The sequence below is a fragment of the Mirounga leonina genome, unplaced genomic scaffold (assembly GCF_011800145.1).
Source record: "Mirounga leonina isolate KUSES-001 unplaced genomic scaffold, KU_Mleo_1.0 Mir_150, whole genome shotgun sequence".
NCBI classification, from domain to species: domain Eukaryota; kingdom Metazoa; phylum Chordata; class Mammalia; order Carnivora; family Phocidae; genus Mirounga; species Mirounga leonina.
In genome coordinates, this window is record NW_023270374.1 from 4,601,043 (window position 1) to 4,626,162 (window position 25,120).

A 25,120-nucleotide genomic window follows, 5' to 3' on the forward strand; every position below is an offset into this window, starting at 1 on the left:
TCTTCTGCCCTACCAAGTCAACTCAAGCAGATGCTCCTTTTATTGGAAACATGAGCAGTTCAGAGACAGGCACTCCACTATCCTTGGCTCACCTGACATAGCTGGAATATTGAGACCATTTCACTCTCTCCCAAGGTTAGGTACAAATGCAGCATCTAAATGGGTAACTGAAATATTTTGCATGATGTGGCCAGGCTGTTTTTACTGAATCAGGAATTTTTCCCAACTTTGGAAGAGAATTTCACCTGCACCACCCCAGATGGCAGGGCAGCAAGATAGCTAATAGCATGGACGCCAAAGCCAGATGGTCTGGTTTTGAGTTTTGGCTCTGCCTCACTGTGTAGTCTTAGGCAAGTTAATTAACCTCTCTGAGCCCTCCCATGAATGAAGGTAACAACAGCATCTACTTCCAGGATTGTTGAGAAGATCAAATGAGCTGATGAATATAAAGTGCTTCATGTAGAAGCTGGCACAGCATAAGTGTGCAATGATCATTACCCATTGTTACTATTAGTATCAGAAGTGCAAGGAACAACCTACATAACCATTTCTCCACGTGACCCTTGCAGGAAGGTTTAAAATAGTGAAGTGGAACTCCCCAATTTGAACTTTAGCCCTATGATGAAATTCCCTGGTCCTCCACAGCTCTCCAGCCAGGCCTAGCACAGTATAATCCTGCTGTGAAGTATCCAGTTCACTTCTACTTTTAGTAGAGTATGTTTCACAGTATAATAGTTCAAAGAAACTTCACAACACCTACCCCAAAATTTATACTCTCGTTCACAATTGCTATCTCCATCTCTCTTGGTACATACGATTTGATGTATTTTTATGTATATTCTTTAGTCACTGCTCCTAAGAAAAACTGAGCAACTAGAACATGCCCATGCCTAAAGACTAACAGAATTAGAGTTTACCCCCAAAACAACAACAAAAAAATGCAATGTATAATAGAGGAAAAGGATTATTAAATTATAGTAAAATCTGTGTGGATTCAAATGGGGGCTTGAACTTTGTCTTTTTGCTGTTAACCAAAAAACAAAATTTTACTAAGTAAACTAATACTGGCAACGAGCTTGGGGAATGAGTAGACCAATTACTAATTCTCTTAAGAGAACACATGACCCTGAAGAGTAGCCACTGGATGCATGAAGACTCTGGATGTCTTATGAAACTGAGCTAGAGTTTTACCTTGAGAAGATGGACAACCACTACTTCATGACTTTTCTTAGTAGAGTATCCAAGTTACTGCTACAGTTGAAAGGTACACAACCATTTAAAAGACATATCTTCCTGTAATTCAGAATTATCACTAATTTGATAAATCCTCTCCCTCTCATTAGTGCTTTCCACTTCATTGGCAACCCCAATTTCAGCTCCTAACTCTTCCTGTCTGAACCAACCCTGACTTCTTCAGTTCTACCAACTCCTTCCTCCAGTTCCTCCTGCACAGCACCACCAGCCTCATCTTCTTGCAGCTGCACGCTGGTGATGACACTGCTCTGTCCACAAGTTCTGCTTTCACCTGCCCCAACACACACAGACACACATATATACTCCCACGTACATGCACACACGATTCCAGGAGGAAATCTCAATCCTTAACCCGGTACGTATAAAAATTAACTGCCAGTCCCTGAAGACCGACAACCCTGAGAACAGAGACAAATTCATTTGACTGTCTAAAGAAGAGATGTGTGGGTTTCCACTGGAAAAGAAAATGTAACTCATATAAGGAATTGTTCTCAAAATAGTATATAAGGAGGATTAACTAATTCATCATTTTACTGAAATGTATTCAGTTCCATAATGTAACTTTCCAAGCTCATTGTCTACCACTTCCCTACAAGAACATTCGACTTTAGCCAGGCTGAACAACCAACCACTGGGCTTTCCTGCTTCTGCTCCTTCACTCATAACATCTCCGAACCTTAGAATGTCTACCATATTCCCATTGACTGACATCCTTCCCATCCTGCACACTAGTTCAAACACCACCTCCTCCACCAAGCCTTGCGCCACTCATGTCAGTGGAAGCAAACCTTTTTTCTTCATGCAGCACATGCCTACCCCATGTCACTGGTATTTATCACATACTATCCTGTGCCTTAGAAAGGACATCTCCTTGAAGGTCAACACTGTGGAATTCATAGGGGGACCTACTGTGGCTTCTCACACAAATCTCTTGCTCAGAACCTACTTATTGACTTCAATCAGTGACACTATAGTGTGTACTTCCGGCCAGTCCCTGAAGACAGACAACTCTGGGAACGGAGACGAATTCATCTGACTGTCTAAAGAAGAGATGTGTGGGTTTCCACTGGGAAAAAAAAAATGTAACTCATATGATAAGGAATTGTTCTGGAATTAGTATATAAGAAGGATTAACTAACTCATTATTTTACTGAAATGTATCTAGCTTTCAATTGATGGAACATCAATAGGAAATTGAAAAAGGCAAGATATAAATTTCTTAAAATGTGACCTAATTGATTCCTACATATAGTCAATAATCAAAGCTTTTAGGGAGATGACACCTTTCTATATAAAGGGAAATACTTCTCTTCTAATTATTATATGTAACATCTTCAAGGGGTTGTCAGCTGTATGCCTCTTGTCCTAATTTTAAATATAACTTAAAAGGAGACTACATAACTGTATGTAAGGTAAAGAATCAGTAGTGCAAATAGAAAAAAAAAAAAAGTCTCCCGTTTTACTTAAGTACCATTGACACTGCCATACTAAGAATGTGTTTATCAGGAATGGCATAGAAAGAACAAAACAGTTTATAGATTAAAAACACATCAATTATTTCATGACCCAATGTCAAACAGAAAAACTGCCTGAACGGTTTAGAAGTCTATCACATCATACCATGTTTAGCGTACATCTAATGGCACAGAAATCATTTATCATTAAAGGCCTTTTTATATAGGTCAAGGTTGCTGGGACTTGGTGTTTTGTATCTTACAGTTTAAAGAATGCTCTAAATTCTAGGTTTTTTAACTTTTTAATCTTTGGGAAGGAAAACTAAAACTTCCTATAAACTCAGATTAATGCCTGCTAATGCATGGAAAAAAGGAAAACTAAAACCTTCCTCCTACTATAAAAACAAAATAGTGTGGCCTCTGTTTCTTTTCTGATAAGAGTCTTAAATACCAAACAGTTAACTGCATAATAACATTTACTGGCAGCCAGGCAGCCTGCTTAGCAGATATATAAAGCAGGTAAAAGGAGAAAAAGTTAATTTCTTGGCTGAATGATTCCATCGGTAGCTATAGGGCAAACCTGAAAGTCTTTTAGTAAAGTAGCAGTTGGGTCTTCTATCAATCTGTAGCACACATACTCTTCCAAGGAAAGCATTAAATATGAAAATCATATCCCGTTATCATCGGTTTCCAGCTTTCAGCCCAGTAAGCTTTTCTTAATGAATGCTGCAGCCTAAGGAACAAGCACGCTGTTGGCTTCTCTGAATAATGGAGTGATGCTACCATTTTTGCTTATTACAATATCGACTGGCTGAGGGGGTTTCACACATAGTCACAAGTGACTACTCTTGCCAGCATGCTCCAAGTTATTACAAGATGTTTTTAGACATTTCATCTAAAAGAGCTTTACTGCTTTTAGTGAAGAAAACATCTATGGTCTTGAACAGAATCATTTATATGGAGATAGGCTGCAGGATTAGAAGCCTGCATTATGGCAGATACATAGCAGAATTTATTTAAGTATTCCTTGCCAGTCTTTTTGTCTGTTGCTTAGATATGCAATCTTTTCTTTCCACTTCCTCTGTAAAAAGGTTAAAATGTACAAAATTATATATACAAAGAAGAGAAGCAAAAGGCCGTATTTTGTTTACCTTTTACTTAAAACATTTCTGGAACTAAGAAAAAAAAAAGCGGCTACAAAGCATTATTTAGACAAACATAATTTCACCCGCTAACGCCTCTAAGGTTTTCTTGAGAATCTGTCTCTTTTAAACCTGCCTGTGACGGCCTTTCAGCATATTTAATTGAATTAGACATTAAAGCAATACTCTATAAGGAAAAGTCTTTAAATAATACTTAAGGGTTAATCAAAAAGATCTTTTCAATGAGATGATTTTATTTAAAACACTATTGTAAAAGAGGAATACTCCAGAAATCCTCTGTCAACAGAAGGTTTATTATCTTAATTTATTACCTTTCCTCTGTCTTCATCTTCCAGTTTGCCTCTTGTTCCCAGGCTCTCTTTTGACAGTAGCTGCATCTTCTTCATTTGAGCCTCATATTCGTTCTAAACATAAACAAGGTTTTGATTTTTTGGTGGCTCTTATGACAACCAGCACCCGTCTATATTTTTCAGGCTTTAGAGCATAAAAAGAACACTGAAGTAGAAAGTAAAAGCTGATGTTGCCAAGAAATTCAACTTCTCTTAGAAAATAGATGATTTCACAAATAAAATGTCAAAAGCTGAGTTCTATAAAATGCTCTATTTTTTAATGCATTTTTATTTAACTCCCCCCCCCCGCAAAACATTTAATTAACATACAATATATTATTTGTTTCAGGGGAAAAATGCTTATTTTAAATAAGATTTGATGGATTCTCACTGTCTTTCATCAACATAGGGAATAAAACCTTGGAACATTAAGCACTCAGGAAAATCCAGTTACTTTACTATGAAAGCAACACATTGGACAGTGTCTACTCTGAAAACTTTTGTCCTAAAGGAAAAGAAATCAATCCTACTGACTTCTTATCTGTATGATATCTACATTAGTATCATGGTGCTACTATGATATACTATTTGCTAGATCATTGACTTGAAACGAATTCCATTTTCTATGAATAAAGATATATAGTAGACATCAGAGATCAGCACCATAGGGATGATGTTTGCTCTGGCACTAATAACTACATAAAGATGTCTGCTTCATTATCGCACTATAATTGATGAAAGTGATTCCATCATAAAATGACTTTTTCTTAAAAGCAAGGCATAAAAGGTGCTTTGATTCAGTATGTTAGTAGCTAAAACCTTAAGAAATTCACTAATGGTGGTCCATCACAGATAAGTATCAGAACATTTTCTAAATTAGGCCATGATGCACTGCAATTAGAAATACACCTATGGGAGAGAAAAAAGAAATACACCTATGAGATAATCAAATCAGAAAACTGTTTCCTTAGTTCTCAGTCTGAACATGAAATTGGCCTCAGCTTTGTTCTGACATACAAAAAAACAGTGATGAAAATTGATTTGTTTCCCTCAAATTATCTTAAAGGGTATTATATGCTGCCCATTTTTAATAACAGTGAAGCAGGGAATTTTTTTCTCTCTCAGAATATTAACATGATAGATGAAGGTAATGATCTAAAGAGATTCCTAATTAAATAAAAGTTTTATAAGGCCAGTACACACAACAAACCAAGAAAAGAGATAAGGCAATTAAGATAATATAATTTACATCTCTCTGTTCTATATCTACCCCTTTGGACTCAGAGATATTTACTTTTTAACCCCAAAAGTTTTCAAAAGGCATACTTTACAGATTCTAAGGGAAAGTATCCTTATAAAGGGATGGGGTAGATTATGAAATAAACAAAATAAACATTGAGTTTTATTAAATAATTAGAGGTTAAACACAAATTCTTCATTCCTGTGGCTGCAAATATTCTCTTAGGTTCTTTGAGATCAGTTATAAACATGCAACAGGCATTGTATCTGATTTCCTCATTATGGGATCATTTCAGAGCCACAACTTCCAAATACAGAGTACTTTCTCATGGAAACATGTGAGCTTTGTTTAATTCATTTTGCTGCAGCAAAAACTGATAACTGCATTAGGGCTTTATAAAGAACAGTAAGGAAAGTCTCTTCACTAGTCCAATTTAGACTGTTCTCAGTGCATCCAAAAAATTTACTGGGTATTGTAGGTACTTTTCTAAATTAGTGAGCAAATAAAAACCGAACAATGTATTTGAAATTAAAAGTTGCTATAGGGGCGCCTGGGTGGCTCAGTTGTTAAGCGTCTGCCTTCAGCTCAGGTCATGATCAAGCCCCACATTGGGCTCCCTGCTCAGCGGGAAGCCTGCTTCTCCCTCTCCCACTTCCCCTGCTTGTGTTCCCTCTCTCGCTGTGTCTCTCTCTGTCAAATAAATAAAATATAAAAAAAAAGGTTGCTATAAAAATCGAACAATGTATTTGAAATCAAAAGTTGCTATAAGTGGATAATTGATACAAACTATAATTCTACATCCCCTAGGACCACAGACTTGCACCTACAAATGCTCTCTTTCTTTTCCTTTTATTTATACATAGGACACTTGGTTACCATCCATCAAATCCACCTTCTGAACACTGGAGAGCAAGGGTTTTCAACCCCCACCTCCTATTCTATCTGCATATAAATGAAGGGTTGTACTATGTTTAAAAGTTTTTGAAGTTTGGAAAACTGTATAGATGAACCTTTCCACAACTTCCACAGCTAACAATGTCTGATGAGACAGCAGAGCACACGTCCCAGTTTCCCAACCATCAGTCTTTCGTGTTTTATTCCCCATTTCTTCTCTGATCAGGTCTCATTATATTTCCACAATACATCAGGGCTTATATTGCATCCTTTCTGTCTGGTGCTGACTCAGGTCCCTGTTCCCTCCTTTTTGTGGCCTAGATTCCTCACTGTCAGGTTTGCTGCTTTGGGAGCCAAAGTTCTTATGTCCCGGTAGCATCTCCAATCCATAGCCTCTCTAAGGACAGTCCTTTCTTCCCCCAACTCCCCTAGGGAAATCTGTTTTAATAAACCCAAGAGCATAGAATCAATCCATCAGGTAACTTGTTCTGTCCGTTACCATCTTGCTTCACAGCACTGGGCTGGATGCTGCCCACCTATATTTAGGAGGACTCTTCTATTCACTTCCTTACTATGCGTAAACCATTTCATCTCGGCTCAACTGATGAAATCTGTTGATGATGGTTTCAGGTGGTGGGAAGAGGAGATGGAGGTCCTGGCGGGTCTTTCAGGTCTCTAAGATATCTCTCCATGCTCATGACACGTCTCATTTTCCATTCTTTCCTTCTTTTCTTCTGTATTCCCACTTAGATTCCTTCAGTTTCCCCTCATCACATTAGCACTTGCCTGAAAGTGTCACCACTACCTTTTATTTAAACAGGCTTCCTTTTTTCAGTGGTCTTTGGGATTATATAAACATTCTCAGTTACAGAACTGAACATTTAAAATCTACTGGCCCAGCCTCCTCATGTTGGAGTTGAAAAGATGGGTACAGAGAGTTACATAAACTGTCTGATTTGACCCTCAGGGCTACAGTTCACAATCTTTTGTTTTCTCTTCTATTTCTTCCAGTATACAGGTTTCCTCTTAAATGCTGAGTTTTTACAAAAAGGTATGGAAAACACTTACTTATATGCAACTAATGCATATTAACAAGACACTCTTATCCTAAAAAATAGGATAAGCTACAGACTGTCTTCCAGGAGCCTGAAGGCCATGCCCTGTCCACAGTGGCTTCACAACGCTCAGTAGAAACTGAATGAGAACTCAAAGATTTGTTCTCTTCAAATTTTATCCCCAGTAGGCACATATCACCTAAGAACTGAATTTTTAACAAGAATCACATCTTTAAATGGTGACATTATATCTTTAGAATGCCTCTGCTATTAAACAGAAATGCTCCTGGGAAGGTATAACACAGGATAGAACCAATACCACATTAGCTCTCCCACAGTTGTCTGTGGTCCATAAGAGAGAAAGATGAAAAATATGGAAGAGTCAATTTTCAGTCGGTGGGGGAGTCTCAATGCTTACTGAGTGCTTCAAGACTACGGAAGTGTTCCTCAACGCTGAGTGCTTATTATATGCCACATTCTGGGTCAGATACTGAGAGCATTGAAATAAGATGAGGAGCCCACAGTGAGGTGGGAAAACATGTAAACAATCCCACGAAGAAAGTGCTTACAGAGATAATTATGGCACAGACCTAAGGCAGGACAGAGGGAAAGACTCCTTCTACTTGAAGAAGATAGGAGATAATGCAGTGCTTTCAAGGAAATACAGTGTTCAGCATGTTTAAAATTCAGTGGGTGTGTGTGAGTATATGTGTGTGTGAGAGAGAGAATGCGCACATGTGTGGGAGATAAAGATGGAGAGGGATGGGGGAAGACATGGGGGTGTGGGAATATTGCATGAGGGGGTACGGAGGAGACAGGGGTGAGGAGAGCTGGGGGTGGGGAGAGGGAGCGAGCAGAGATAGGAGGCAGAGATGGGGACAGAGGAAGGAGGTGGGGGGGGCGCGTGGGGAAGAGAAAATCTGCACGTCTGTGTATTTGTGTGAGAGGGACAGTGAGAAGGAATGTGTTAGCGCGTGCACATGCATGCATGTGTTAAGGGTCATAAGGCTGAACTGCGGGATGGTATGCAGGCAGAAAGCAGCATCTGGGCTTTGTCCTAAAAGGCTGAGCAAGCACTCAAGGCTTTCAGGCAGATAAGAGACATAACCAGATGATGATTCTCCTCAACTGAGGAATCCCCTTCGATGCCCTGACATGCCAGCCTCATGCCTGGCACTTGAACAGGGGAGGCTGAAACAGAGCTGGCCATGTTCCACACATGCCCCTGGGACCCTTTTGGGTGCTCCTAAGTCCCAGCATCTCTGTCTCTGTGCCCAAGGAGCTCACAGTTAATTTCCCCTCACTGCCTCTCTTTCCCATCAGTCTTCAATCAGTGATGCTCACGAGCCATGTATGCATATTTCAAATGCTCTGAACCACTTTCCAGGGTTTCCCTGTGGGGTTAAGTTCCAGATGCCGACTATGGTAGTTGGCTTGGTGATACACCCTATGTCAGCCACCTGTCCTTCCCTGTCTCATCTGCCTACCTGCCTACTGACCCTCCCTGTACTTCCCAAACAAACCACTTACATTTGAATCCTTGTCTCAGGGTCCATTCCAGGAGAACCCAACTTGAGATAAGGTCAAAGGGCACCCAAGGAAAACTGCTCTAAGGACCAACTGGGGCTCTTCTACAAAAGCACTAATGCAGGGAGCAGGGTCTGGAGGGGGTGCAGAAAGAAGGAGAGAAGGACACGATCCTCACAACACTACTAATATTTACATGCTTGAATGGAGTTTAGTCAGCCTCTTTATCTGACAAATAGCAACACAGCCACAACACTGTATTTTCAAATCTACATGACAGATCAATAGTCTTTAAAAGCCCTGAAAATGATCACAGGTCCCCAAATAAAATAGTATAATTCATAAAATCAGTTGAAAGGGTATTTTTTTTAGCCTTTATCCCATTAAAAATATTTTAACATTATATAATAAAGTGGGCATAGTCCTACAAAGAGGGAAAAATGCACTTAATATAATTTGGGCCAAATGACAACTTCTTGCACATTGCTTCACTCCGTTTCACTTTCTGGAACTCTACCAATTGTTAATTCATTTGCATTAGCTACAGTCTATTCAAGGGGAAATATCCCTGGCATTTTGGGGTGTGTGGGCAATACGCTCCATCAGAACACCTCTCTCCTAAAATTTACACGCAGTCAGCCAGCAGAGGAGGTAAAGATCTGATAGCTGAGTGGGGCGGGATTAAGAGGAAACAAGTTGTTCTGGCCTTCCTAAGACCACCACTGGACACCAGGACAAAAGGAAGAGGCAGAAATGAAGGGGAAGACAGCAGGGACAAACATTACCTTCTCTGAAACTCTGCTTACTACACAGTTTGCTGAGGTAAGTGGTGTCACTAGCTGGAGTTTGAAATATCACTACTTGGTTTCACGGGCACAGTTCAAGCATTCAGCTTTGGACTCAGGTGACTCCCAATGTACAGTTCTCCATGCAACTCACATCTTTCCCATCTGTAGCTACATGGTCTGCTCTTCTATGCCATCACAGATTGTTTTCAAAAGGCATTCCTTACCCAAGACTCAACTGCTCTTTTTTGATTTGATTTGATTTTAAGATTTTATTTATTTATTTGACACAGAGAGAGAGAGACAGCGAGAGAGGGAACACAGGAGAGGGAGAAGCAGGCTCCCCACTGAGCAGGGAGCCCGATGCGGGGCTCGATCCCAGGACCCTGAGATCATGACCTGAGCCAAAGGCAGACGCTTACCCAACTGAGCCACCCAGGCGCCCCTCAACTGCTCTTGATATAAAAATACTTACAAAGGATCATTCTCCCTTTCAAATTCCTCCCTCTTACATTTGGCTATATTGTGAAATCAACAATTAAGTAAAGCATCAATGTAAAAATAAAAGGAAAACTTCTATTATTTCCTTTTTTCTGTTGGGGAAGGCAAAATTCCCTGCTTTGTCTACCACTTTCATTTTCTCTGTGGAATCTCTGAACAGCAAAGAGATTTACATTGTTGATACTAACAACTGCTTTTTGAATGTTAAGTATTCTAGTTGAATAGTAAGAGAAGAAAACCCGAAGTGCTGCAGCTAAAACTTGCTATTGCTTGAGCACATCTAACCTCCAGATCTTGGTTTCTAAATACCCTTCTCCACTAAAAGGAACCACAGCTCCTTGGAAAAGAGGCTAACTTCATGTCTGAGGCAGGGACATATCCGGTACACCTGGCACACCTTGTGCCCCAAAGCAAAGAAGGCTCAGAATTAATGGGGTCAGGTCAAAAGGACACAGAAGCCAATTCGAAGAGACTCTCCCAGGCAAAATTTGGGAAAATATGAACAACAAAAAGAATAATTACAGTGATTGATAGTATACTGACTAAATAAAAATTCACAAGTCCATGATGATACTTAAAAAAAAGAGAGAGAAAAGAAGGCAAGAAAGCTCTTCTCTATAGAAGAATGCCAGCTGATAAAGTAGAAGTCTGAATTAGAAAAATCACCATTTCACAACCTCCACTATAACTGATTCAGGCATCACTGACAGATCTTAAAACCACTAGGTAAAAGACTGTTGAGGAACAAAATATTCCCAAGATGTCAAACTATCACTTCATAGATTATTGGCTCAGTTGCAAAAAAGGTACTATATAATAGAGAGATCTAGAGATTGCCATCTTAACCAATGCATCAAACTCAACCTCACTTAGATCAGACCACCTGACATCACAACTGATGAACCTCCTGATAGGATGCAATAGGCAGTATGTAACCTCAGCTATGACTATTTAAATTTAACTAATTAAAATGAACAAAGTTAAAAACTCAGTCCTGTGTCACAAGCCACATTTTAAGTGCTCAGTAGCCATGGGTGGCTAGTGGCTACTGTATTAGACAGCAACAGTACAGATAGTGAACATTTCTATCACCACAGAAAGTTCTGTTGGGCAGTGCTGGTCTAATCCAAATTTTCAGTTAAATGATATCTCAAAGAAATAACCAGTCAAATTCAGATCATTCTACATGCAATTAGACTACTTTCTTCAAAAAGCCAGTGTCATGGAAAACAAAAAAAGAAGAGTGGTAGGAGATTAAATTAGATTTGCAGACCAAAAAAGATACAATAACCAAATGTAATGTACAAACCCTACTTGGCTCCTGGTCTGGAAAACTAAAGAGAATTTTGGAGGGAACTGGGGAAATTTAAATATCGGGTGGATATTAAATGATATTATTAGTTTTCTCAGGTGTGATAAAGGTAGTATGATTATGTAGGAGACTTTCCTTGTTCTTAGCAGATCCACATTCAAGTATTTAGGGGAGAAATGTCATGGTGTCCACAGCATACTTTCAATGGCTCAGGAAAATGTGTGTACACACAAACACACACACACACAGCAAATATGGTAAAATATTTACAACTATTGCATCTGGGTAGAGAGTATGTGAGTTTTCCTAGTCCATTCAGGCAGCTATAACAAAACACCGCTGACTGGGTGACTTATAAACATTAGCAATGTATTGCTCACAGTTCTGCTGGAGGCTAGAAAGTCCAAGATCAAGGCTCTAGTGTGGTCACCTTCTGGTGAGGACCCTCTCCTCATTCAGAGCCACCACCCTCTCACTACATCCTCCAATGGTAGAAGGGACTAGGGAGCTCTCTGGAGCTTCTTTTAGAAGGCATCCTATGTCATCCATTAGAGCTCCACCCTCATGACAGAAGCACCTCTCAAAGGCCCCAGCTACAAATACCATCACACTTGGGGGTTAGGATTTCAAGATATGAATTTCAGGAGGATACAAACATTCAGATCACTGCATGAATGTTCATTATAATAATTCTTTTCATTTATCTACGTACTTGAAATAAAGGCTCAGTGGGGGAAACTCCTAGAGGAAAAAAAAAGAAAGGGAAGTACTGAAGTCAACTTCTCCTGTAACCAGTATTCAGCTGGGTTAACTTGAGCAGCAGCCCTTGGCCAGCACAAATGGTGAGAAAAAAGGTCTAGCCCTCCATACTTGGCATAATTTGTGGAGCCAAAGGTTGCCCAGCGCCTTAGGGGAATGGGGTCCCAGAATCAGAGAGGGCCATGGAGAGCAGTTGCTCTGGGTCACACAGCTGAGGAGCATAAAGGTGAACTCCGTGGGGCCAGTTCTACCCTCAGTCTCTCCCCAACACACTGCCTGACCAGAACAGAGGAGCCCAGACCCCAGAAAAAGAATCCTTTAAAGAAGGAGGTAGTCCCCAAAAAGAATGACAATGACATGGATGGAGCTAGAATGTATTATGCTAAACGAAGTAAGTCAGATAGAGAAAGACAAATACCATATGATTTCACTCATATGTGGAATTTAACAAATAAAACAGATGAACATATGGGGGGTGGGGGAAGAGAGAGGGAAACAAACCATAAGAGACTCTTAACAACAGAGAACAAATTGAACGGTTGATGGAGGGAGGTGGGTGGGGGATGGGCTGGATGGGTGATGGATATTAAGAAGGGCACCTGTTATGATGAGCAATGGGTGTTGCATGTAAGTGATGAATCACTGAATTCTATTCCTGAAACCAATATTGCACTGTATGTTCACTAACTAGAATTTTAATAAAATTTTTTTAAAAAGTTAACTTGATAAATGAGAAAACATAAATAAAAAAATAAAGAAGGAGGTAGTCTCTAGCGGGATCCCTAATGCTGCTCAAATTCAATCATGAAGCCAACAAATACCATACGCCAGGTCTGTGCCAGGTAGTGGCTAGTGCCTGTGCCTGTACAAGGTAATTATTTGTGTAGTATAACAAAGTACAGCTATTCCATTAATTCTTCAACTAAAACAGAAATCTGAGAAAATGCAATTTCAAGTCCCCCAATCAAAATTTGGCCACACAGAATCCACAGAGAAAATGGGCAATTAATCTTATGGATGAACAACTGAACATTAGTGACCACTGATCTGACACTAACTACTCTTACTTCCTTCTAATTTTAGCAGAAGAGACTGAGAGAGAGAGAGAGAGAGTACAAAACAAGATGTTACCTTCAGTTCTTGAAGCTTCTCTGTATTGGTGGTAAAATGTCCAACATGAGCTTGGACATGCTCAAACCGTTTTAAATATTCTTGGTTTCGAGTATGAGCCTTCTTTTCTGATTCACATATTTCCTTCAGGTATTTCTTTAGTTTAACATACTTCAGCTTAACTCTAGAAAAATAAAAGCAGATTTTTAAACATTGCAGTTAAGCTCTGACAAATCAAAGGAGGAGAATTTTCTTTAACAAAATTGTTAATGAGACAATATATTTGGAGATATTTTACCCAAACACTGGAAGCTAAGGGCAGAATGTACATGCATTTTTAGAGAGAAGAAATTAATGCAACATCACTGAGTATCACATCCAGGCATAACTCTCCTGAGAAATGTATACAAGACTACATTATAACATTCACACAATAAAGATTTCTTTCTCAAAATTAAATGTGATTTCAAGAGCGGTGTCTATGTGGCCATGGTCGGATGAATAGCCCATTAGCATTCTTTTTATGACAGACCATTTCAAAACTACCTGCTTAGATGGAAATAGAATCAAACTATAAACCACAATCCATAAACATTAAGAGATTCCAAAATTTAAAATATCCCAAAAGCTCTCATTCAGATAATATTAAAAATTTTAATTAGGAACTGTCAAATATATTTTTAAAATATTTTATGATATATATGGGCTGTAATTGAACTTCAATTGTGAAAAGACCTTTAGAGACTCTCATCCAAAGTGTAAAACAAAGAGTACACTACTCTTCGCACAGAAACCAATGCTGCTCGCTCTAGCTCTGGGTGATGATGAAGATTACCCAGGGGCAGATAACAGAGGGTCTGGTAAGCTGCTGTGACAGATACTCTGCAGGCCGTCCTCACACCCTCCTGGCCCAGCTCTTCCTCTGCCAGCCACCTGGTAGCACCTGTCTCGGCTGCATCTGGTATCTTGCTTTCCCAGAGCTACTCCTCTGAGTTTGCAACATGGATGTGAGAAGGAGTTAACACCTCCTGGGGCAGCCCTGCACAATGCAGAGTTACCAGCAGGTAAATGGCTCCCCTTCCTTCCCTTGAGACACTTGTGAGGAGCAGGGAGGCGGGCTACATGGCTCCCCTCAAGGTCTGGAAGGATGGAGCCCCAGGTGCCCACAGCAGTGACCAGCTCCTACTTCATTCTTCCCAGCTCTGCTCACCAGTTTTATATGACCACTTCCTAAAATAAACTACCATCTACACACAAACCCTTGTCTCAGGCTCTGCCTTCTGGAGGGGGCAGGGGGACAAGATTGAAATAGCCATGTCAGACAGTTTGGATTTTTATCCTGTTAGGAAGTCAAAGAAAGTTTATTTTTAGCAAATCATTCCCTCTGTCTTCCAGGAAACGAGAGGCTAAGTAAGAGAGGGGAACAAACTCGGCAAACTGATAGCTTGGTAAAGGTCCCCAGGAAGCCAGGAATAGGCTGCAGGTAAAGTCTCCACCCCTTCAGCCATCCCCTTAGCTGCGGGCTACAAAAATGGCAGCTGCCAGGAATGCTCTCAGACTTGGGCCCATTTCTGAGGCCATGGCATCCACAACACTGCTATTACTTGTACCATCTCACTGGCTTTTTGTCTCTTCTAGAAATACTGGGGACATATCACTTTCCACCGTGACTCGTATCCTTGGAAGTACACTGAATCCTAAAACCATCTGAGGAAACAAATGGACCCGATGGGTGGTTTGGTTTTAAAGTTTTCTCTCGATTCCGAATGACATGTTTTCATTTCTCACTCACATTATGATGTGACTAAATTACCAAATTAATGCTATCATAGCGAGAAATTTTTCATATGAATAACATTGGAGGGGTGACTGTGTGGCTCAGTCGTTAAGTATCTGCCTTCGGCTCAGGTCATGCTCCCAGAGTCCTGGGATCGAGCCCCACATCGGGCTCCCTACTCAGCGGGAAGCCTGCTTCTCCCTCTCCCACTCCCCCCGTTTGTGTTCCCTCTCTCGTTGTCTCTCCCTGTGTCAAAAAATAAATAAAATCTTAAAAGAAAAAATTGGAGGCAATACCACACATTTGGCTTAAGGATGAAGTTCCGTTTCCATAAAATAGAATTAAAAATATTAAAAATCGGCTCTGCATATTAGAAGAACCCAGAAAGGATAACATGTATTTTATCCATTGCTCATAATTTTCACAGGCATTGTCAAATACCCATGAACAAATGAGACATCACATAACCCTGCCTTCAACAGCTGGTTGAAAGGCCAGCTACAGTCATTATGCCTTAATCATTACACAGGTTCAATGTGTTTAAATTGTGACCAAAAAGATAAGACTATATAATGTATCTTATTCTTCAGCTATATAGGCCAAATAGATTCCTGAAATACCACAAGTACCAAATAGTGAAAATAAAACAATTTTTATCTTACACAAATTTTAACAAAATTTATTCCTACATTTGATAGGATTATATTATATTTCAGTGTTTACTGGAAACGAGTACACACTAGACACAAGAGAACAGTCAAAGTACTGCAATTATGGTATCTGTAATATACACTAGGGTTACATTTTTATTGATTAACATTGGCCAACTGGCTTAAAAACTGTTACCACTGTCACATCTTACCTGTATACATCAGATTGATTATATTCATAAAGTTTCTTTTCCAGGTCCAGTCTCTTTTTTTCACTATAATATAGAAAGAAAATATTTTATAAATAAGTTACACTGATAATAGGCAGTTGGATTTAGAACATGATCTCTTTTGAAATTACACCTTTGTGAGAATGCTTCTCTGGTCTTTCTAAGAAGTAGAAAATGCCAGCTGTTTGAAACTCAAGACACAAAAATATTTGGTAGTCACCATGGAAATCTAAAAAGCAAAATGATACCAATATGAAGCAAAAAGAACAAGATTTTCAAAGTAAATGGTAGAAAGGCACTAAGAAAAGACTGGAAAGCAGGTTCACTCATTCAACAAGTACTTCTTGAGTGCCATGATGAACGAGGTACTGTTCTAGGCCTGAACACTAACATGGCGAACAAGCCAGCCAAGGGCTCTGCTGTCAGGCAGCTGACATTCTAGAGGGAAGGACAAGCAATAAACAAGATAAATACATAGAATATACTATGGCCAGATTTTTCTGAGATAGTGGCAATTGAGTGATGGGGGTTCCACCAGATCAAGACAACATACTTCCACAAATCCACCCTTGACTGAAGACTGGTGGCTTGCTCTGCTCCCAGCCAGACAAGCTTGGGCAGAGCCAAGTCTCTGAAAAGTGTACCTAGCCCCATTCATATTTAATGAAGACCAAATCCCCTAACACTATTACTTTGAATTTGGAGGAATTTCTTTTTATCTTTGTAACATCACCATGATTTGTCACTGACTGCTACTCCCTGGAGCTACTCCCAGGAAGGACTTAGCTTGTATTGTTCAGGTGGGTGCTGGCAGTAAGCTAGAGGACAAAGCTTATCCTGCATACCTGTACACCCAAGCCTGGTAAGAGGGAAGGGAAACTAGGCAGCAAAGGAGGTAGCAACAGTCAAAATAAAAGGGCTATGGGGTAAAATCGCTGAACAGGACTAGCCATCCCAGTCCCAGAAAGAGCCCTTGGGAGGGTTTAACCACAGGGGGGTTTAACCATAGGCGTTCTGCTCCACCACCAAAGTATAACCTTCAACTGAAGCTAAATTGCTAATCTAAATTAACTAAAGCCCAAAAGAAAAATCACATAATGTCTGCAAGAAAAATGCCAGGAAAAAAAAAAAAAAAAAACTGTGAATCAAAGACAAGGAATCCAGCAGAAGGTGACCTCAGGTGGCTGGCTAAGGGAAAGGGGCTGAACCTATGTTCCATTTGGGAGCTCTTAATTGTTAGTTTCTGTTTTTCTTTAGATATGTTTTCCCTTTAAAAAAAATCCCCAAAGTTACTCTGTTAGCTACATTAGAAGTTAACTTCTTTGCTTAGCATAATCTAGAATGGAAACTACCATTTAACCAAATTCTTTTAATGGGAAAATGGGGTCCAAAATTCAAACACCAAATCTTAGCTTGGGAACACAGGGTCTATTCTTTAGTTAGGGTTTGCCTATGTTTAAAAAGGAAAAAAAGATTCCAAGGAAAAAAAATCATAGAGATGCTATTTTTTTAAGTAGTAGCACCACACACATTTTTATTTTGTCATTAATAAGAGTGAACTCATTTTTGTGTATGGTGTAAAAAAATGGTCCAGTTTCATTCTTCTGCATGTGGCTGTCCAATTTTCCCAACACCATTTGTTGAAAAGACTGTCTTTTTCCCATTGGATAATCTTTTCTGCTTTGTCAAAGATTAGTTGACCACAGAGTTGAGGGTCCATTTCTGGGTTCTCTATTGTGTTCCATTGATCTATTTGTCTGTTTTTGTGCAAGTACCATACTGTCTTGATGACAGCTTTGTAATATAGCTTGAAGTCCAGAATTGTGATGCCCCAGCTTTGGTTTTCTTTTTCAACATTCCTCTGGCTATTCGGGATTTTTTCAGGGGTTTCATACAAATTTTAGGATTATTTGTTCCAGCTGTGTGAAAAAAGTTGATGGTATTTTGATAAGGGTTGCATTGAATGTGTAGATTGTTCTGGGTAGCACAGACATTTTAACAATATTTACTCTCCCAATCCATGATCATGGAATGTTTTTCCATTTCTTTGTGTCTTCCTCAATTTCTTTCATAAATGTTCTATAGTTTTCAGTTTACCTCTTTGGTTAGGTTTATTCCTAGGTATCTTATGGTTCTTGGTGCAATTGTAAATGGGATCCATTCCTTAATTTCTCTTTCTTCTGTCTCATAGTGTATAGAAATGCAACTGGTTTCTGTGCATTGATTTTATATCCTTCTACTTTGCTGAATTCCTGCATGAAGTTCTTACACCATACACAAATATAAACTCAAAATGGATGAAAGACCTAAATGTGAGACAGGAATCCATCAAAATCCTAGAGGAAAACACAGCCAGCAATCTCTTTGACCTTGGTTGCAGCAACTTCTTGCTAGACACATCTCCAAAGTCAAGGGAACTAATAAAAATGTTAATCAAAGTCAAAAATGAACTACTGGCACTTCATCAAGCTAAAAAAAAAAAAAAAGCTTTGGCATAGCAAAAGAAACAGTCAACAAAACCAAAAGACAACCGACAGAATGGGAGAAGATATTTATAAATATCTTGTCAGATAAAGGGCTAGTATCCAAGATCTCTAAAGAACTTATCAAAATCAACCCAAAAAACAAAAAATCCAGTCAAAAAATGGGCAGAAGACATGAACAGACATTTCTCCAAAGAAAACAGACAAATGGCCAACAGACATATGCAAAAATGCTCAACATCACTTGGTATCAGGGAAATACAAATCAAACCCACAATGAGATAACCACCTCACACAGGTCAGAATGGCTAAAATTAACAACTCGGGAAACAACAGATGTTGGCGAGGATATGGAGAAAGGGGAACGCTTTTACACTGTTGGTGGGAATGCAAGCTGGTGTGGCTACTCTGGAAAACAGTATGGAGGTTCCTCAAAAAGTTAAAAATTGAGCTACCCTACGACCCAGCAATTGCACTATTAGGTATCGACCCAAAGGATACAAACATAGTGATCCAAAGAAGCACCTGCACCCCAATGTTTATACCAGCCATGTCCACAATAACCAAAATATGGAAAGGGTCCAGATGTCCATCAACAGATGAATGGGTAAAGAAGAAGTGGTATATATATACAATGGAATATTAATAGGCCATCAAAAAGAATGAAATCTCGCCATTTGCAATGACATGGATGGAACTAGGGTATTATGCTAAGAGCAAAATAAGTCAGTCAGAGAAAGACAAATACCATATGATTTCACTCGTATGTGGAATTTAAGAAAAAAAAAAAAAAAACACACAGAGGACCATAGGGGAAGGCAGGGAAAAATAAAATAAGACGAAAACAGAGGAGACAAACTGTAAGAGACTCTTAACTATAGGAAACAAACTGAGGGTTGCTGGAGGGGAGGGGTTGGGAGGATGGGGTAACTGGGTGATGGGCATTAAGGAGGACATGTGATGTAATGAGCACTGAGTATTATAAGCAACTGATGAATCACTGAACTCTACCTCTGACACTAATAATACACTATATGTTAATTTAAATAAAATAAAATTAAAAAAATAAGAGTGAACTTAGAAGAGAAGTGAAGGAAATATGGCATAATTGCTTCCATGTTAGAAATTTTTATTAGTCACTTTTGCCTCTTCTAAAATTTCATGATTAATAGGATACTTAGTTCATGAAGAATGAATGACTGGACAGTGAGCTGTCATTAAATTACAAAGACAGAAAGACCGTTAAGTGTGTCTATGACCTTGTGCCCTGATGTCATGCTTCACTTCTGTGCTATTCCTGCCAAGGAAGTGTTATCAGAATCTGGTCATGAGGAACCATTAGATGGACCCAGCTTTAGGATCACCCTCTGGAATGAAAGTTGTACTCTACGAAACTGTCAGGAACACAGGACAGGGAACGACTACGGAATAGCTCCAGACTGGGGGAGACTGAAGAGACATGGCAAATGGGTACACAGATGGGATCTTGGACCAGTAATGAAAAAAGACAGTCTTAAGACACTTGGCGGGATGCCTGGGTGGCTCAGTCGGTTAAGCGGCTGCCTTCGGCCCAGGTCATGATCCCAGGGTCCTGGGATCGAGTCCCACACTGGGCTCCTTGCTCAGCAGGGAACCTACTTCTCCCTCTCTCTCCCTCTGCTTGTGCTCTGTCAAATAAATAAAATCTTTAAAAAAAAAAAAAAAAGACACTTGGCAAAATGGGCAGGTGATGAAATTTGACTGGAGTCTGTGGACTGGTATCAATCAGTGTTGATTTCCTCACTGGGAGAGTTCCAGGGTGCATCTATGTCCAGGAGCATCCTTGTTTTTGGAAACAGACACTAGAGTTTTTAGGAGTAATGGGGCATTGTATCTGTAGTTCTCAAATGGTTCAGAAAAGACTAATGATTTTAGGCAGATGGGCAGATGGACAAAAACAGAAAAAATATAATGAAATGTTAAGAGCTGGGGAATCTGGGGCACCCAGGTGGCTCAGTTGGTTAAGCTTCTGCCTTTGGCTCAGGTCATGATCCCGGGGTCCTGGGATCAAGCCCCGCGTCGGGCTCCCTGCTCAGCAGGGAGTCTGCTTCTCCCTCTCCCTCTGTATGCTCTCTCTCTCTCAGATAAATAAGTAAATAAATCTTACAAAAAAAAAAAAAAGACTTGGGGAATCTGGGTGAGGGGAATACCAGAAGTCTTTATCCTATACTTGCACTTTTCTGTAAGCTTGAATTTAATTCAAAATAATATTTTTTTTAAAGATTTTACTTATTTGACAGAGAGCAGAAGCAGAGGGGGAGAGAGGGAGAAGCAGGCTCCCTGCTGAGCAAGGAGCCTGATGTGGGACTCAATCCCAGGACCCTGGGATCATGACCCAGGCCGAAGGCAGCCGCTTAATCAACTGAGCCACCCAGGCGCCCATAATTCAAAATAATTTTTAAAATCCACCTATGACCTCTGGTGAAAAAGGTCTTTTTGGGAATCCATCACTTCCTGTACAGCAAGTGCTTTTTAATCACGAACACAGAACTTCTTCGTTCTTACTCTGTCTTCAGTAGATACACACATCTGCCAGTCACAATGACCTATTACGGCACTTCACATGGTGAAAAACCACAAACATCTCCTGGCCTCCCACTGCGGACAACATGATGCTAATCTCATTAAGTCTTTAACACAGGCACTTTTCCCAACCTCCTCATCCACACTGCAGAGCTTCTGAATGCTGTCTTTCCTTTCTTTTTTAAATTTAAGACTTAAAACAAGATATTTACCCCAATAAATAGCCAGAGAAGGTTTATGGGGAGGATTATCTTGCAACCCCTACATACTAAATCTTTATTTCAGAATCTCTGAAACACCCAGCCCTGGGATGTATACCCATAGCCCACAGTTTCCGTCACCTGCACCCCTCACCTCGACCATTCAAAGGTTTACACAGATGGGTAGTCCTTAAGAGTGTAGCCACATGCTTTGCTTTTCTCCTTTTAAGCCACTTGTTATTCTGTTTTTGTCTCAATACCAACTTCAGCTTTACTCAACTAATATCTCAGAATCAATTTCTGTACTATTATGATATCTCACTCTGAATCAATAGTGGCATTGAAAAAACTGGGACTGGTTAATGGGCCTTTTAAAGGGATGTTTTTATATAATTGTAAGAGTCAATTCCACTCACATGTTTCTACCATGCTTGTGGCACTACACACACCGTAACGAGTCACTCCAGCAGGCTCTTTAAGATTCTATGATTGATTTCACCAGAGTGCAGAGAAAACACCATACACAAAGAGGAAAAAATTAAGAATGTACATCTATGTGTGACTACAGCTGAGACAATCTGGGCTAGAAATACACCACTTACAAAGGAAAGGCCCCGTTATTAGACCAACTATATTAGACCAGCAATGAGCCAGCTCTAAGAAGGCCAGGAAAGGGCAGATTGCTTTTATTTCCCACCCCCAGGAAATTTCTGGACTGATAAAGCAGCTGTGATGACCCAGAGATGCAGCCTTTAAAATGACCTTGAAGTTTTAGAGTCTTTGTGATCACTGAGATTGGTTAAAAAACAAAACAAAACTAAACTAAACAAAAAAGCAGGTACATTCAAACACTCAAATAGGATACAAACAATGATACGCATTACTTGTTGCTTTGCAAAACTACAGCTTTCAACTCTTCATTTGAAGTTCATTACTCTACTAGATAAAAAACAAATCTGTGGCCTTACCATACATATAATTCAGTGCTCCTCACTTCTGGTGAAGAACCAAGGTTCAGAGAAGCTGAACAACCTGCTCAAGGTCACACAACTGTTCGTAGAGCAGAACCTGTTTCTCTGCATCGAAGTTATTTGCCTCTGTACTTACTATGCATTAGTTATGGACTTTTAAAATGAAAAATAAGGAGCGCCTGGGTGGCTCAGTCGGTTAAGCATCTGACTCTTGATCTCAGCTCAGGTCATGATCTCAGGGTAGTGAGATCAAGCCCTGTGTCAGGCTCTGTGCTCAGCAGGGAGTCTGCTTGGGATTCTCTCTCCCTCTGGCCCTCCCCCCTTCCTTTCTAAAAAAATTTAATAAAATGAAAGGTGAACACACACAGCAACAGATTTCCACCTTAAAATTTTTTTAAAGACTCCAAATGCAGAACCATGAATAGGCTATAAAATTTGACTTGAATTCCTTATATAATTTCAACAGCCTCACCTTGCTTACAGTTAAAACATTGTTAAACATAAAGTGAGTACTAATCATTACACAGTTATAATACTATAAAGACTATAAGCAGCCAGGTGTTTCTAGCATAGGAAGCAAAAATGATAACTCACAATGAACCTAGTTCAGAAAGAATGCCATTTGGACCAGTAACATTTTAAAATTAGATCACGGGCTAAGAGATACAAATACCTAAAGGCCTGGGGTAGCTAAGCTACTCTTCTAACAGAACAGTGTCAAAAGCACTTTAGGCGTGCTGATGTACAGAGCAGTGTCTTGTCTTTTAATTATAAGGTATGTGCAGACACTTAATACTGTCTTTGAAATATGATACTGTTTACTTTCCCTGGTTGACTGGAAAAGCGTCATGATTTAGTGACAATGTGTGGCACCAGTGTTGTATACAAGACATTTGTAACTCCTGGACCCTGGATGGTTGGCTTTGGGATTTCTGCCATTCACTCAACAAACATTTGTCAAGCCCCTCCTCCCCTGAGGTACTCTATTACCAGCTAAAGATCCAGCTAAATACGGCTCCTGTCCTCCTGGAATTCTCTCTCTAAGCAGGGAGCAAGTCACTTAAGCCATTTATCTACAGTGCTGTAAAAATAAGAGATCACCTAAGTTAGGGAATGGGTTGATCAATACTTGCGATAGGGAAGGCACTTCAGGAAGTAATTTTTTTAAAAGTTGGAGGTGAGGAGGTGCCTGGAGTGGGTGAGTGGCAGTAGGTCAGAAAGAAAATAGGATACAGGAAAGGATTAAGGGGTAAAATATTGTGAGGACAATTAAGGAGGCCTGTTGTGGATGCTCTATAAATATCTGACAAGAATTAAATCTAGGATAAGATGAATATAATTCCTTGTCATAACCACATACTTCTGCCCTTACCTTACATGTAATTATTGTTGTCATTTTATATTTGTCACACACAAAGCTCTCCTCTTCACTGAAATGATTTTGTAACTTTTAACATTCATTAAACACTTTGTTTATCAAGAGATCCAAAAATCTATTTCCTTTCTTGTCAGCTAATGAGATTTCCAACTCCAATTAATTTAGCAGCTAAGTAGTAGTTCCAACAACTTATCTTTTATGTGGTTATTTACAGTAAATTGCTTTATAATTTTCTCTCTGTGCTCTTAGATCTAGCTGTTTTCAGTGGCTCTCGTCTTTCATGTCTTAAAGTATCATGAACCCTCTGGAAGCTGGACTTCTGTAAATTTCATCCCTTTGCTGGAAATCTGGCCAGCCCTCGTTCCCCCCAAAAATGTCTCCTGCATTTAAATAGGGCATATGTTACACACACACACACACACACACACACACTCTCTCTCTCTCTCTCTCTCTCTCCCACCTGCGTTCCCGGACCTGTCATCATTGAGGCAGTGCAGCTGTCAGGGTGGGATGACAATTTGAAGAGAGACAGGGGAGGAGGCGTGTAGAAGGGAGTAGAGAAATTCACAAGGCGTGATTGAGAGTGACAGGCAGAAGAACTCCTACTCTCACTTCTGGGCAAATTCAGTGATGCGGCCGCATCTTCCGGCGGGAGACCTCCAGTAAGGGCGATGGGCCAGGGTATTTGGTAAATTTTGTCCTCCAGGCCCCACCGGGAGCTTGGTGGCGCGGGGGGGGAGGGGGGGTCGTGGGCGGACCCGGGCCCATGGAAACACGGCGCGGGAAGCGGCAAGGAACCGGAGTTAGGGCACCGGTGGACCCTCGGCCGGGCCCACTCCCCGCCCCCGCCCCGGGTAGGCCGTACCTGTCCCGCAGCCGGTGCTGGAGGCGGCCCAGCCTCTCGTAGTAGTCGGGGCTCGCCAGAGGCTCTGAAGATGTGGAGGCCTGACGCATGCCGCCGCCGCGCTCCTTCCGCACCGCCAAGAGGCGGCCACCAGGATGGGGGGCAGGTTGGTTGTCCGAGACGACGGTCCCACCATGCACCGCGGGTAAACAGGGCTCGAGCCGCCATGCAGGGGGCGGGACCGAGGCCCTCGGGGGTGGGGCGGGGGGCGGGGCACCGTGGATGGGCGGGGCAGACGCCGCGGAGGGGAGGGGCGGGGCGGGGCGGAGGCGGGGCGTCTTGTGAGGCTGCATTGGCCGCCTCCAAGAGTGGCGGATCCTCTCTTGGTGCTGGTGGCGGGGTGTCAGGTCGTGTGGCGCTGTTCCCCGGCTTCTCCGCCCCTACTTTGGCGTCTCCCTTTCCCCTCACCCTTCAGAATTCTCACGGGAGAGACCCTGGCCCTCCCAGAGGCAAGGAGCCCCACTGAAGGCCAAGTCAGAAGCCGGCCCTGATTACGCCCCCGACACCTTGGTACAGGCTGGGGGATTGGGGGGAACGCAGCTGGACGGGAGCAATTGACTTGATCATTTTTGCCTTTGTCAT

General features: G+C 40.8%; 1 protein-coding gene across 1 annotated transcript in view; it reads right to left on the reverse strand.

Annotated features, from left to right (window-relative positions):
* The window catches only part of KIZ (kizuna centrosomal protein), a 130,225-nt gene extending 105,509 nt beyond the window's left edge, over positions 1 to 24,716 (reverse strand). The window contains exons 1-4 of the mRNA XM_035005748.1: positions 24,500 to 24,716; positions 16,023 to 16,085; positions 13,405 to 13,567; positions 4,183 to 4,275 (exon numbers count right to left, since the gene is read on the reverse strand). Coding sequence (XP_034861639.1) covers positions 4,183 to 4,275; positions 13,405 to 13,567; positions 16,023 to 16,085; positions 24,500 to 24,588 — 408 coding nt within the window. The 5' untranslated portion in view covers positions 24,589 to 24,716. The remainder of the gene's footprint in view (positions 1 to 4,182; positions 4,276 to 13,404; positions 13,568 to 16,022; positions 16,086 to 24,499) is intronic.
* Between the last annotated feature and the right edge of the window lie 404 nt (positions 24,717 to 25,120).